General features: G+C 35.3%; 2 protein-coding genes across 2 annotated transcripts; one reads left to right on the top strand and one right to left on the bottom strand.

The window, feature by feature from the left end:
- Positions 1-2016: 2016 nt before the first annotated feature.
- LOC125141076 (transmembrane protein 229b-like) lies at positions 2017-4761 on the top strand. Its single transcript, XM_047812719.1, has 2 exons — positions 2017-2185; positions 3993-4761. Exons 1-2 carry the CDS (start codon positions 2032-2034, stop codon positions 4484-4486), a joined length of 648 nt encoding a protein of 215 aa, XP_047668675.1. The 5' UTR covers positions 2017-2031; the 3' UTR covers positions 4487-4761.
- A 4642-nt stretch (positions 4762-9403) lies between these two features.
- Positions 9404-16184, bottom strand: haao (3-hydroxyanthranilate 3,4-dioxygenase). The gene is made up of 10 exons (XM_027150318.2): positions 15959-16184; positions 15784-15862; positions 14483-14566; positions 14163-14269; positions 12689-12778; positions 12569-12612; positions 11066-11211; positions 10010-10078; positions 9839-9921; positions 9404-9699 (listed from the first exon to the last, which is right to left on the bottom strand). Exons 1-10 carry the CDS (start codon positions 16045-16047, stop codon positions 9624-9626), a joined length of 867 nt encoding a protein of 288 aa, XP_027006119.1. The 5' UTR covers positions 16048-16184; the 3' UTR covers positions 9404-9623.
- Between the last annotated feature and the right edge of the window lie 196 nt (positions 16185-16380).

Consider the following 16380-nt stretch of genomic DNA (forward strand, 5'->3'; position numbering starts at 1 on the left):
ACTGTTAATGCTCATGGCTTTGTGAACCCAAACTCGCCGAATCCAACGTGTACATGCAGCTCCATGTAATATGTATAAACAGAGGTTGTAATCGAGTAACGTTATTTTATCATTAACACAGAAAAACGTTAGCCTTAGCATGTAGCTACCTACTATCATCTGTGCTGATAAGTTATATTGCGGTAAAGTAAAAGTATATTAAACATTAGTAAACTTTAGGTACACTTATGCGCTAATTGTAGCCCCACCCACTGCCTCTAATGCAAGCCGTTCTTAAGTCTAGACCAGCAATGTGTTGGTGCTACTTAAGTACCACTTTTCCTGGTTTAGAGCCGGTACTTTGGCTGTCAAAACAGAAAGAACTGGTTCTAAATTAGGCTCTGGCGCCGAACCAGCAATCAAACTGCCTCGGTGGAAAAGGGTCACCAGTGTTCATCTGTCTCTTTGTCCATCTGTCTCTGTGTCTGTCTGAATTATTTTGTGTTAACATATATTTGTATTGTGATAATAATAATAATAATAATAATAATAATAATAATAATAATAATAATAATAATAATAATAATAATAAATTATATAACAATAAATTTAATAATAATAATAATAATAATAATAATAATACTAACAATAATAATAATTATTATTATTGTTATTATTATTATTATTATTGTTGTTGTTGTTGTTGTTGTTGTTGTTGTTGTTGTTGTTGTTGTTGTTGTTGATGTAGAAAAAAAAGAAAGGGATAAAATATGACAACACAACTTCTCAGCCAACAGGAAGCAACACCCAGAACACTAATGTTTCTCTCCACAGTGACTCCTCCTGTTTTATACTGTTACAGTCATATTAGAAAACATAATTTTCAGATTATTGCATGTCATTCTCCACAAACCTGCCCAATCAAACATACTGTATGTGGGACAAGTCACTTACATCATTCAATCAATATAAATACAAATATTTCTACATGTCAACAAGCCTGTTAGAGTTTCATACCAAGCTTCAATCTTTAAAACTGACTTTGAAAAGATCTTTGCATTACACTTTGAGTTATTTATTAGAAATTATACACAGGAAATTGCCCTGCTTTGACAACTTGTGTGAAAGAAGAGATGTACAGGATGTGCAGTTTTGTGTGAGTATGGGTGTGAATGTGTGTGCATGTTTATTTGTGTATGTAAAAGTTTGCTGGACACTCATCCCAAGTAACTCAAGTTATCCAATGCCTTTTATAAATCATTTGCCTCATTGCATTATTCTTTTCCGTCTTTTTTTTTTTTAAGTTTCCTTATGGAAACATTTTTGTTTGCAAAGTTTGGTTCTTGCTCAACAGTGTAATTGCATGTGATGTTTCAGCTTTTCTTTGAGACACAGAACTTTCTTTCCAAACACAGCTCTAGGGCTGTACTTTAATAAGGAACTCAAACAACAAAACACATGCCTACACACATATGTGTGTCAATTTCAACATCCTTTTAGTCAAACAATTTGTAGAAACCTTAACTTATTTACAGTCGTCAACATCCTTTATAGCTAGCCTGATTTATCACATTTAGGTGCTCATATACCACCAGTGTTAGTAAATTAAAGAGTTAATCATTACATGATAATCAAACTAAGGGACTGTTATCTATAAAAACCCATAAAACTTTTATTACTGTTAAAGTAGAAGCACATCACTGCACACTGTATATATTTCGGATAAAAAAAAACCTCAGTGTGTTAACTAAAGCATAAACTTTTTTGTGATGTATATTTTCATTTGATTTAAGTACAAAATATATTTCCACATATTGGCCTGTAGTGTATAAAAAATACAACCTACAAGCTACATATCTAAATCTTCCCTGAGTATTACAAATGTCAAAGAATGATCAACTTTCTTTATATATGCCATATTCATTATATCATCTATATTTACTCTTATTCTCTCATGCACACAAGAAAAATGTGACCTAGGCTGCAAGTTTTTATCTCTACTCTATGTTTGCATCTCTACTCTATGTTTAAAAAACATAATCTGAGGCAGGGATGTCTCTAGCATGCTCTGGCTTAATGTTTAGCTCAGGCAAAATAAAGTCCACAGATGAACAGGAAAATGTGGAAAGCTGTGTCACACTGATGAAGGGAACTGATACAGAGATGGAATCCAAAACCCTGTATCCAAGAAAGAGGCAGTCAAATAGTGAGTAGCAGTAAATGTTCAATGTGAATATATTTTATTCTGTGGTAAACTAAACCTCTGCATTCTTGAAGTTTAACTGTCATACGCATGCATGATCATTCATTGTATAATATATGATAGCATTGAATATAGATATATTTATATTTAATTACAAATATTTATGAGACAATAATTTTAGTTTTCGTTCAGACATTCAACATACAAGTCACTATTTTGAAGGTTATCAGTTACTGACCTGATGCCAATAAAGATACACATTCTAAAAGGTTTTACAAAATCTTTATATGTTTTCAAATAGTCAGCTATTGATATCTAATCCTGAACAGATATCTCTCTGGTCATGTCTTTGCGCTTGGTGGTGTTGTATAAATGTGCATGAGTAGAATTGAATATTAAGATATTTGCATCTGATTGGCTAGTTACTGTGAAGGAAAAAAAACAAATGCATAAACAATTAAAACAACAGTTTTAGGCTCATGTTTAATATGTTTACTATTGTGTTCATACAGTAAAATACAGTTGTGTTCAATAGTAAAATAGTTCATACACATACACAAATTCCCTCACACATGTCCATAGAGTATGAGATTATGAATGAGCAGTGATGTCAGTAACCCAGTTGACACAAATTTAATACCTGACACTTTATAGCAGTCAAAAACCTCGCACGCACTTCCTGTGGAAGATCACTGACTCATGTTAAACTCATAGTTTTGAAATTGTGTCACGTGGAAATTGTTAAAGGGAACTGTGTAACTGTGTAGAGTAATTTATTATTATTATAATGAAATAATATTGCTATCATCATTTCTTCAATATAAACCATAAGTATCTGGACATATAAATTATATCCTCATAATGGTGTCTTATAATTCTTTAATTATAGGATGCTGTATTCGGTAGCACATCATAAACAATGTAATTTTCAAAACTGACCTTAATAATAAGCATTCCATATGTTCTGTACTTCTAGCTGTTATGAATGTTTGTTAAGTTAGGCGTTAAAAAACAAATTGAGTCATTTTAGAATTTTTATAAAGTAATATTATAAATACTATGAATTTAACTTAATTTGCTACTATTTTAAAAATATTTAAAAAAAAAAGCCACATTTTAAGGAAGTGATTTAGGGTGGGGTTTTTTCCAACTTTGACACATAGGCAATACAAATGAATATTTTTCACTCAGAGGAACTACAGAAGTCAAGAAAACAAACTTCAAAATAATCATTTATTAGAATGTGTTGTTACAAGAGTGAAGGCTCATGATATCTTCACAGTCCTTTTGGAGTCATTTGCCCCAAAATTGGGAACAACTCTATTGCATAAACATAAAGCCTTTACATTTAGTTGACTGTTCATTTTCAGAACAGTTTAGTGTTACATTTTGTGGTTGAAAAAAGAGGATATAGTAAGGTTTTATGAAACTTTTCTTCAAGTCTAGTAATTTCTAATATCAATATCACACAAATGCAGATATACCAAGAGAAGTATTTTATTATTTTACGCTAGCCATGTTAAAGGTTTTTAATCTGCCATTAATACTCAAGCCTAGTTTGGGTTTATATTATTTTTTAAATTTTCTTACATTTTTTCTTAAACTTCTGAAAAACGCAAAGGTAAAGGCACCACCCTTATAACCATAACTGTGAATCATCTGTGAAATGATTAAAAAATAAACGTCATTACTAAGCAATGTTCTATATTTGTCCACTAGTTAATAGAGAACAAATTATAATCAGTAAAGAATGTTTCTGATAGTAAATTGATTTGTACTAACAATGTGCCTCTGTTTCTTCCTGGAACAGATCCTGGTATCGATGTGGGAGCCTCTGATTATCTAAACGAACCACTTGCCTCTCTGACTCCCTCACCTCTCTCTCCTCTCGCTCGTCTTTATGTTTATGCCTTGCATGGGTGTTTGTGTGAGGTGGCATTTACTGCTACCTGGAATTGGTATTACACTCATGACCAAAAGCTTCCAGGCTACACCAGCTTGTGGTCGCTCCTTATTTATAGCTTAGCTATCTTTTTAATGGAGGGCTTGAGCACATGGCTACAACAGAGACACTTCCACTTATTGCTACGGCTGACTGTTTACACCTTGTTCATATACCTGTGGGAGTTCAGCTGGGGGGTCTTGCTCAGGCTGTTGGAGGCATGTCCATGGGACTACTCACATTTCAAATATAATCTCATGGGACTTGTGACCTTGGAGTATGCTATGCCTTGGGCAATGGCTGCCCTCCTAGCAGAGAAACATGTTATTAGGTATACACTGAAGATACGAGTGAATACTTAATTAAGGTTTAAATTGTTTGTTTTGTTAATAAGCCTTTTTATACTGTTAGAACTATAACAGCAATGAAACATGTCAAATTCAAATTTTATTGGTCACTTGTACAGTACGACGATAATGAAATGCTTTTTACGACTGCCCATAACTTTTCAGTCCTCAGCTCTGTGTTGTTCTACGTAGAAGTATGTCCTACTGTTTTATTTCAAAATGTACTGCGTCAGCTACTGTAAAATGGAATAAAAATTAAAATTAAAAATAAAGAATTTATATAGCATTTTACATATGCCACAATTTACTTCAATACAAGTAGGAGGAAAAAATATAGAACATATAAAATCTAATATTGGAATACAAAGTGTGATAAACAGCATGACTTACTGTATTTGAATATAGTGCAGATGTGTACAATATATGCTGAACAAAATCAGGTTGAGCTAGAGGGAGTTGTTTCAGACAAGTTCATCATGTTCTCTGTGTTGGCTTTCAGTGAGTGGAAACACTTCACTGACCACAGCAGAGAGAAAAGTCAAGGATTTTTATATACCATTTTCATTTTTTATTACTAGTCTTGGTCCGCCACCGTTTGCTATAGATAGAATGTAAGTCAGGGGCCTTAGTGCTGCTGATATACTCAGCTGTTCCTGAGCCAGGCTGTGATGCTTCCCATCAAGGTGCCCTGCCTTCAGGGAAGGTTTAAGTGTCATTACAGGCAGTGCTGTAATGTAACGAAGTACAAATACTTTGTTACTGTACTTAAGTAGAAATTTCACGTATCAGCACTTTACTTCACTATTAAATTTATGTCAACTTTCACTTTTACTCCACTACATTTTCTAGATAAAATATATACTTTTACTCCGCTATATTTCCACTAAGCATCTTCGTTACTCATTACTACAAAATAAAATCAGAAGAAATGTGTGCGACTGCAATAAGGGAGGTTTGGTGAATCACTGCTCCTAGATTGCATTACGCAGTGCCGCACGCTCTATTTCAGCATAATGTTGCCAAAAGGAGTCAGAAGCACAACTGAAACCGCCATGTAATGACAAACTGGAGGACCTCCTGTTATCGTAGACCAGGGGTGGCCAACCAGTCAGAGAACAAGAGCCACATTTTTTACTGTGTTACTGCAAAGAGCCACATCATACACATGAGCACACAAGATCATCATCTTTTTCCGTGCCATTTTGAGAGCAAACTTGACACAAATTGTTTACTCAAAAGATCTTGCTCCTACTGAGAAACTTTGAGGTATTTTCATCACACTCACATGCGCGAACTCAAGCGAAGCGAACACTCACAATAAAAAGACACACAAACTTCGATATGAATGTAAGAGCCGCATGAAACCAGGCAAAGAGCCGCATGCGGATCGGGAGCGCGGGTTTGCCACCCCTGTCGTAGACGACCACCCTGACGATATTGGTGAACAGGGTGCAAGAAGATAACGTTATACACCCGTGGCCGTATTTGCAAGAAATGTTTCTGTAAATTGGTATGAAAGATTCTTCCTACCGGATGAAGTGCCTCTTATGCCTACCGAAAAATTTTTCCGAAAATTCTTTTACTTCAAATGCTTAAGTACATTAAATATCAGAAAATTACTTTTGATACTTAAGTACAGTATATATCAGATACTTTAAGACTTTTACTTGAGAAATATTCTGAAAGGCAACTTTCACTTTTACCAAAGTCTTTTTGTAGTACGATACTTGTACTTTCACTCAAGTATTGCTTTCTAGTACTTTATACAACACTGATTTCAGGTCCTATATGATGTGAACCTCAAGGTAATGTAAAATGCTCACACTCCCCACTAGTGCCCCTTTAATCTTCTGCTTCTTGCTGAAGTTCACTATCAACTCATTTGTCTTGCTGATGTTCAGGATGGATTTGTTCTCCTGGCACAGGTTCTCCAGGCTTTTAATGTTCTCCAGGTAGGTCATATTATGGTTAATATCTCAGTCACAGAAAATAACAAAACCCACATTATTTGAAATCATAATGAAATAAACATCTTGTATATTTTAGCAATTACATTTTCAGTGTAGTTTTCAAATTTAGGTTTTAGTTTTTGCTGAGATAAGTGATTTCTCAAGTAAATGAGGTCAAAGGATGAGGTTTTAAGCTGGTTTGATGTACAGGAAATAAATAAATGTGGTAAAGTTGAGACATGACTTTCAAATGGTAGTAAACCACACGCGATTATTTTATACTCTGGAAGCCTGACTTGCCCTACAAAATGTATTTTATTCATCTCTCTTGGTGGCATACGATATTTTAGTGACACAAATGATTAGACATAAATCAAATTTCTGATTCTCTTATTGTACTGTCCTTTAAAAATTTCTTAGCCAGGTTCAAGTAAAATGTGTTTAATGAGAGCAAAGTATAACACTTACTGGACAGCAGGTTTTAACACATCAGTTAAGAGTCTTCACTGGAAACTGTGCATCATTTAAAATATTTGAGCCATGTGGTTATTAGATAAAAAAATATTTTTATTTGATTGAAAACATATGGGTTCCAAGCATTTGGTGATTTCTTCGTGATTTGCTTGGAACTGTAGTATTGGTTAGTTGAATATCCTAATTTAAATATGTTAAATTCGTCGCCTAATGATTAGAGAGTCTGACTCGTAATCCTAAGGTTGTGGGTTCGAGTATCGGGCCGGCCACGACCGAGGTGCCCTTGAGCAAGGCACCGAACCCCCCAACTGCTCCCTGGGCGCCGCAGCATAAATGGCTGCCCACTGCGCAGGGTGTGTGCTCATGGTTTGTGTGTGTTCACTGCTGTGTGTGTGCACTTTGGATGGGTCAAATGCAGGCGCCATACTTAGCCGTATGTCACGTCACTTTATTTTTACACACTAGTATGTCTTGCTATTTTGCCTTTGTAATTTGCAAATTCATAATAAGTATAAAGTTCTGTTTTTATTTTATTTGTATTATTTATAAAACTGGTCGTTTCTATATCTGTAAAACACAAGTGAGAAGTATTGAAGAAGGCAGACCAATGGCAACATTTAAAAGTTAGGAAGCAACAACACATACCAGAATTGAAGGGACTTTGTAAGCTGATTTGTTTAATTTATAATTATACCTTAATTTGTAAATTTGTCATAGAAAGTTTGAAAAACCATATGAATAAATACCCAGCATTCCTGAGTCCATACCATTTCTTTGCCTATGTTGGGTTATGTTTCCTGTTTCTTTAGCCATGTTTATTTCCAGTTTTCCTAGTTTTTCCCTGTCTATTTTTTTTTTTGACAATAAATCGTGTTTCTATGTACATGAAACACTATGCTTCTGACAGAAGGACTCTACTGACCCAGCAGGATAATGCCAAGATCACCTGACCCGACAGCTACAGAAACAGATTTTTTTTCTCTGGTTTTTGTTTTCAGTCGTTTTTTTTTTTTTTGGTTTGATTCAGTGCACGTGACCTCGAATCGCTTCTGTTTTGGTGGGGGATGTCACTCCACTTCTCGGTTTTCCTTGGTTTTCCATGCTGCCTTATTTCTTGTCCACAGGGGAGGTCATGGAGCAGATTGGTTTGTTTATTTACCTTTTTCCCCCAGCTGGATATAACCTTATTTTGCACTCTCCCCCTGGTGTGGGCATTTTCAGAAGATGCTACTCGGCCATTGCTCTGTCATTTTGGCTCAGTTCTGTTCAGTTCTCGACTTTGCTGGACCTTCTGCTCGGCGGAGGATGTCACTTAGCTCTTCTGCTCGTCGGTGGTGGTTGCTCGGGACACCCTGCCACCGTGCTCCTCACTCCCTTCCCCTTTGACTTGCAATGATCCTCGCTTTCTCGATATGCCTTGCCGTGATTCTCGTTCTCCCCTTATGCCTCGCTGTGCTGTGACCATCCACTTATGCCTCGAGCCTTGTTGTGACCCTTGCTCAAGCTCTGAAACTTGCTGCTCTTTTCGCTCCTACTGGGTTATTAGGATTCCCTTGGATTTTTGGGCAGGGTCCCAGATTGTAATGTTGGGAGCCCTGCACTTCGGTCGGGTTTTTATCCTTACCTAAACATATGAAATGGGACATGTCTAACCTTTTGTGCTCTTGTGGGTAAAGGACACATCTATCCAAAGCATGGCCCAAACTCTAATGAAATACTTCACAGAAGAATAGAGGTTTAATATCAGAAAATAGGGATTAACTCCATATTATCACTCATTTTTGAGTGAGAAGTTGGTCAGGTGTCCACATACCATTTCAGTAAAATGTGATCTTTTTTCCTCCAGAACACTGGTTTAAAATGATTTGGTAAAATCTCCCCAGAGAGAATAATAAGAGCTCAATGACTCTTAAGTTTGGAGAATACTTATAGAGAGATCTTAAGACACTCTTTCATGCAGAACATTTCAAGATCCTTCAAATTGTTATTGTTCTGAATGCAAATTGCCAGGTTCCCAACAGGAATCAGACCTGAAATACTAGCTGCAAAGCAACCCTGAATTATCAGTGATCCACCAGGTTATTTCACACTGGGGTATCACATGCGTTTCTTTGTATGTGGTTCCCTTATTTACTAACGATTCTGTTGTGACTGGCCAAAAGTTTGACATTGAACCCATCTTTTGATTAATGTTTGCTTATGTTCAGGAGTTGTAATTTGTGGGCTGCTCTCATTTATCATGTTACCTATCCAGATTCTTTTTAAAGGAAGTGGTTACAATTAAGCACAAGGCAATTCCAAGAATCAGTTAAACCACAATTTTGTAAGTGTGGTATTTGGTTTATCTTTTACCTCCCTTTGGCACTGTGCTGAGTATAGTATTTTGGAGAAATTACTGATATTTTTTAGTATAGCAATATTTTGACAGTTTCTGCATTGTTTATCCAATAATCAGTAAAATTATTATTAGTTATAAAGTATTTTAATAATTTACACAGACTGCAAGGAATTATGTTTTATATTTTATCAGTGTAACATTACTGAAATAGTTTGATTTTAAAAATAAAATCTAGTACTCATCATTCATGACACCATAAAATAAAATGCAATATATTTTTCCTGAAATGTAACTGCACAGTCATCTACTGTTTATACTGCTAAAGAGCACAGTCTTTATAGCAGGTCTTAACGTTAAATCCGATCACAGACAAACATTTTTCTGCCACTACTTAGAAAGGCCTTTTCCTTTCTGGATTTTGAACAACATACAAGGCAACACAATTCTCAGCCCTCTTCCAGTTATACCTAAGGAGAACACAAAGATATACACACTTGTAAAGTATACACACAAAGTAAAAGACACACAAATCAGTAAAAACTATGACTTCCAGTACATTTTCCCAAAAAGTGCTTTTGCTAACTGAATTTTACAAATAAAACTTACTCTGTTGATTCAAGTACCAAAAGACAGTCCCCTTGAGAGAGATTGTAGTGTTGGCCATTCATTGAGACGCTTGAAGAGCCCTCCTAAAATGAATGGCAGTTAAAGAAACAAATATGATAGACCACATGGGCAGTGACACAATAATTAAAGAAGCAAATATGAGCAATATACTAGCTGCCAGATCCATCCATCAGTAGGTCTTTTAGTTGTCTCTGATTCTCCAGGACCATACAACATAACCTGAAAAGGAATCAAAATAATTATGTATGATGTGATGATCAGTTTTCCTTTCTTGATTCTATTTACCAGTGTCTTAATAAAATTTCTCTTTAAGACCCCAGTGCATTGCTTAAAACTGACAAATCACTTATTTTTATACTTGAATAACTTTGATCATTCTACAGTAAGTAAGATGAGAACCAGAGTAACATGCAATTGATGAACATTTTAAAAGCCCATATCAAAATATAATAAGTTGTAAATGTATTCCAAAATGCAAATAAATTGAATATATATATTTTTTTACAATAGGGAACAGTTAACAGGTTTAGCATTGAACAAACAAGGTATTATGAAAACTGCAGGCTATGTGGGAATTCTGTTTCTAAGGATATCCCAGAAACCCCTGTCTTTTATTATTGTCTGCCACATGACAATACCCACAAATCAGATCAGGCAACCAACAGCTTGCATGTACAGTAGATTGTTCACTTACATTTCATTTGCCATGTCGGGAAATGTTACGCTGATTATTTTATATTCAGATGTATGTTGTTTGTGTGTGCTCATAACAGGGCTTAATGTGTACACACATTGCATTTCCACAGACAAAATTTGTGTAGTATTAATGTCACATGACCACCTGGACAACCATGAAAGTAAACTTTATTGAACCGGAATAAATCTTACTCTTTTTCAAGTGACCTGGCCAAGAAGGCAGCAAAGAAGACAGTAAGTGAATGCCATAATAAATTAGTCTTAGATTAAAGACTGAGTTCAGCCTTAGAATAAAGAGAACAATGATAGAATTTTATAAATATATACAAGTGCTACGAAAACATATATCACCATAAAAAAATTTGTTGGAAAGATATTCAGCAAACCAACTGATGGGATATCCCAATAATATGAAGCCTTTTTACCAAGGTCAACTAATATAGAAATAGTGCGGTAGGAAAAGCACTAGATCACTGAATTTGTACAAGATCATGCAGTTTTCTTTCTTACCTCAGTCTCAAACTGAGTTCCAAACATGTTCAGAGGTTGTCCACTGACCAGTGCAGGCTTGTGCTTCCCCACCCAGTCTTTGAAGCAGAATGGAGTCATCACATTCATTGTGTTGAGAGGGAAAGGTGGTTTCTTGATTGGATCAGCTACAAACATTCATGTCAGTGAATAGGTTGTTGAAGTTGTCGAAATTATTATATTTGCCACAATGTATGTTGCAACCAGGGAGTGATTATAAAAAGGAGCCTTGTCAGTGCAAACATTTTGGGAATGGGAAAGATTTCATTAGCTATGAAGTTTCAGAACAGCACAGTGGCTTTCCCATAAATAGATGGAAAAAGTTCAAAATAGCAGGAATCCTTCCTATAGCTGGCTGCCTAACCAAACCAGGCAAGATAAGAGATTGAGATTGAGAGATTGATTAGATTGAGAGATGTCCTAAGGATTGTTGTGGCTGGACTCCAGAGTTCCTGTGCAAATATTAGAAAACCTTCCAAAAGGTTAAACATTTTTACAGCACTTCACCATTGGCCTTTATGGTAATGAGGCCAGACAGAAGTCACATCTCAGTGTAAAATGCATGCAACCTAAATTGCAGTTAGCTAAATTAAACGTTACTAAGACCTCTCAAACTACGAGTAAGTAATTTTATAGTCTGATGAAATCAGAGTGCAGTTTATGACCTATGAAGTGAAGGTAAAGTATAACCACTTACTGTTCGTCATCTGACCAATTCTATCTGTAATGTGATGCCCAGTGATGTATGCATCATGCTGTGGGAACTGGGAGATGGGATCACGGTTAAGATGAAGGGATAAAACTACAGAAGCATTCTTGTGAAACCAACCTACTCCAGTGTGCTCATTATTTCAGGCTGTTTGCTATTCAAGATTTAAGGTTTGATAAACAACAATGACCTAATACACTAAACAGTAACAACACAGGTGTTTTTTGGGCCAAGAATGGCCTAACTAGAGCCTAGACAAGAAGCTGATTGAACATTACTGGAGGGACCTGAAAATAAAGTTATACGGTAGTTCTTCTCCCTGTCATAACTGACAGTGTGTGAGAGCTACTGCAGAGAAGACAATCTCCTGCTGCATGCGATTTAACAGATTACTGATTGAATGTTTAGATTACTTGTGCAATAGTGCAGTGAATTTTTTTATATACATTTTTTAAAGCTTTGGGAAAAATGTTTTTAAATTTAAATTCATTTAAATAATGAGGAAAAAGTGAAGGCATCTGAATATTTTCTGAATGCATTGCACATTCTATCAGCTTCATATTGAAAAGATTGCAAAATATTGCGTTATGGGGTGTGTTTGAGTTCCCACAGCATGCCACAAGAGATAAAGTAAAAAGTAAACCAACAAAATAAATGCTGATGATTAGAATGTCATAAATGTTACATTTATATTGATTTCATATGAAGAGAAGTGTTCATATTAAAAAAACGTTCAAAAATCTGACCACTTGGTGCAGAAGACAAAAAGCAGTTACCTGGGTCAGGCTTTCCAGTCTTATGCTGCTTCGATGCCATAAATCTGTCAGCAAAAGCAAAGTTTGTCTGTACTCAGTGTGTACTCAGAGATCATTTTTAGACTCATAACAATGACTTACTCCTGAATGACTGGAACTAGCTGAGTGCCCAGGTTCTCACAGTAAAACCAGCGCTCAAACAGGATGTCAGTACTGTTATCCACATAGTACCTGAAATAAAAAACAACCTGCTGAAGAATATATATATATATATATATATATATATATATATATATATATATATATATATATATATATATATATACTGTGTGTACAATTATTAGGCAAGTTGTATTTTTGAGGATTACTTTTGTTATTGTACAACTACAGTGCTCTTGGTCAATCCAGAGTGTTAACAAACCCTCAAACCTGAACATTTATGTAGTAAAAGTGAAGTTTTGGCTTTCTTAAGAGAATACATATGTACACTGTTATTAGGCAACTATTAGTGTGCGGAATTATTATGCAACTAAATGAAAAACAAAGATTTTTCCATCTCACTTGTTTATTTTCACCTGTTAATGTGAGGATAATAAACAAACTTTGTCGTTGCGTTGTCAGAGCGTTGTCTTGCATAAAAATCAGTCTTCTTCAAAGATGCAGACTTTTTCCTGTACCACTGCTTGAAGAAAGTGTCTTCTAAAAATTGGCAGTAGGTCTGAGAGTTGATTTTGAGCCCATTTTTTAACCGAAAAGGTCCAACTAGCTCATCTTTAATAATACCTGCCCATACCAGTACCCCACCTCCACCTTGCTGCCGTCTGAGTCGAAGTGGAGCTCTGTGTCCATTAGTGATCCCATCCATCTGGTCTGTCAAGAGTCACTCTCATCTCATCGGTCCACAAAACATTTGAAAAACCTGTCTTCAGATATTTATTGGCCCAAAGATTATGTGGTATTTCTGGCTGTGTTTGAATTAAGTATACATTTTTGAAACAGAATTATTGTTTAGATACCATGGGCAATGGTATGGTATGATCAGAAACTTTTTTTAATTAAGTTGCCACAGTCGGTTTTGTGCTCAGGTCTCCTTCATAGAGTATTTGATGGCTTTGGCTGGATGGAATCAATGTTAGAACTCTAACGAGATCAGAAATTACACAATTTCATTTGACTCAATAGAGATATACAAGGGAAATGATTTATAATCACCAGATGAGGATGGGTTTACTCCCAAGTCTGGTTCCTTCCTAATATTGTCTCAGAAAGTTCTTCCTTCCACAATTTCATCTGACTTGTTCATTAATCAACATTTGGAATTTTTATATTCCTGCAAAACTGCTTTGGAACAATACCCATTGTTAAATGTGCAATACTCATAAAAGGTAAATACTTGTAATGTAACAATACATGGCAAACCAGTTTGATTGAGACATCTGTGTATTCTGTGCCCAGGGGACTTGGGGTACAAGTCAAGGGACAACCTCAACAAGATGCCAATCCATCACAGGGCACAACAATGCTAATTAGTAAGCTATGCCCACTCCATGAGGACCTATTGATAATATTAAAGTAGTAAATGTGACATAGTTTTAGTAGTATCTGGCTTAGTTACCGGAGACAGTCTGTCTCAGAGCGAAGTCGTCTCCTCTCCACCACTAGTCCCACTGTGTTGGCCTGCCTCTGAGGAGAGTGAGGGATTCGTGCTGGCAGCAAAAACATCTGGCAAAAAATAGGGCTAGAGCATGCATCACATTTACACATCCAAACACCCAATGATAATACTGATAGGTGCCAGGTGACATTTACACATCCAAACACCCAATGATAATACTGACAGGTGAAACAGTGAACTGACTACCATCAGAATCAGAGCTACAGCAGAGAATCAAAAGGAAGCTGACAGTTTAATCACCACAAAGTCATGATTCCTACCTCTCCTTCTCGGATGTGGACATCTTTGTGGTTGCCATTCTCAATCACTTTTAAGACCATGTCACCCCGGATCTGGTAAAACAGCTGAGACAAGAGACTGTGAGGTCAGTAACAAAAACAACAATATGACAGCTGGTTCACACAACCTGCGCTGTTTCATTTCATCCATTACTTTAAAAGTGAATTATCATCAAAAGTACAAATTTATCCGAAACAAACATTCACCAGGAAATTATATATAACTCTTTTTCTGTATTATAGTGGTGTCTTTACCATTTATTTGCACTGTTTACCAATTGTCACCATATTTAGGCATGCGCTGACCTCTACTGACCACACATTGCTATAACAATTGCACTGAGTGCTACTGACATACAACCAGAAGCATTTTTATTTTAACTAATTATTTAATTATTATTATTATTATTATTTTTTAACTCATTGGTTAATTTCCCAGGTTCTTTTTTTTTATGAACTTGGATTTGGATTTTGCCCAGATGAATGGATTTTATTCAAAGAATAAGTTAACATTCAATCATTTTCTAACTGAAACTACAACTTATTTTATTATTTTTCTTTTTTTTTATTATTATTTTACATATGTATCAAATTGTAAATTATGAGCATAGCCAAACAGTAACTGGTAGTGGTTAATAATTGCAAAAAAAGTAAAAGGACTTTGTTCTTATTTGTAACTTAACTGTTAAAAGGGTCAAAGTTCAAATCCTCTAAACTTTGTGTAAGCATTGCGGCTCCTAAAAGTTAACAAACAATGTGTGGACATGAGAAAAACTGAAGGAAGGCAAGCATGGGCCATTTTTTAATGTATTTTACACACTAAAATTTCAAAATTATGAATTAAAGTTAGCGAAAAGTCATGTCAAACCATGTAAAAAATATTTTTTAATAGATTCCCTAGGATTAACTATAAGTATTATATAGTTATTTATGAGTGAGTTGAATGACATTAAGAAGTTACAAAAAATAGTAGTTGATGTGTGAGTGATTGCAAAAAAAAAAAGGGAGATTGCACCTGAAAAGCTACTCAAGACCTGGTTGGTTCTTCTTTAGCATGTCCAGAGAGAAAATAAAAAAAGCAGGCTTTCTGAATAGTAATGCTTTACAATTGGAGGGCAATCACCTACAGTGCCTGTCTGAACTCAAATCAAAAACTGAAGTGATATCAAATTGAGAAAATCAATGTCTTTCTTCAAATGGAGCAAAAATCGAATAATTAGTATGAGAGATTTGGAGCCTTAAGTTGCCTTTATGACAATTTTTATTGCAAAGACATACTTCACCTCTTCACCCTCTTCTATGTGGTAATCCTTCCTTATGTTTGGACCTCCAACATACATGATATTTAGCTGATAGAAGAACCTGAATATAATACATTTTAGTACAGTTTTAATCTTCTATGTAGATAATGTTAGTGTGATAATGTTAAATTACTTAATTATTATCTAATCTACTTACATTAATTTGTTGCAGACAGGTGGTAAGAAAGAATCCTCATTCTCCTTAATCCACTTGTCTATGCTGATATGAAGAGACTCGTTTGTCATTTTTCTTATTTGGTTTAGGCTACAGTGATATAGCAGCAGCAATTTTAAATACTTATATCATGCTGTGTATTTACTCTTCAGCTGTTAACACTGTACCTGTTTGCAAAGAGAATAAGGGGGTGGGAAGGAGCACAGTCCATGTGTAGAAGTGAGGTTATGCTAAACTAAAATCCTTGTTTACAATTCACTGTTAATGTAATAGTACATACTGCACATTAACCATGAATACAAACCTTTGGACGTTTGTTATAGCCTGGCTGTTACTATTATCTACTGTAAAAATATTCAAACACATTCGTTCTTAGAAGGAGGGGTTGATAATGAATTTTTATT

The sequence above is a fragment of the Tachysurus fulvidraco genome, chromosome 4 (assembly GCF_022655615.1).
Source record: "Tachysurus fulvidraco isolate hzauxx_2018 chromosome 4, HZAU_PFXX_2.0, whole genome shotgun sequence".
NCBI lineage: Eukaryota > Metazoa > Chordata > Actinopteri > Siluriformes > Bagridae > Tachysurus > Tachysurus fulvidraco.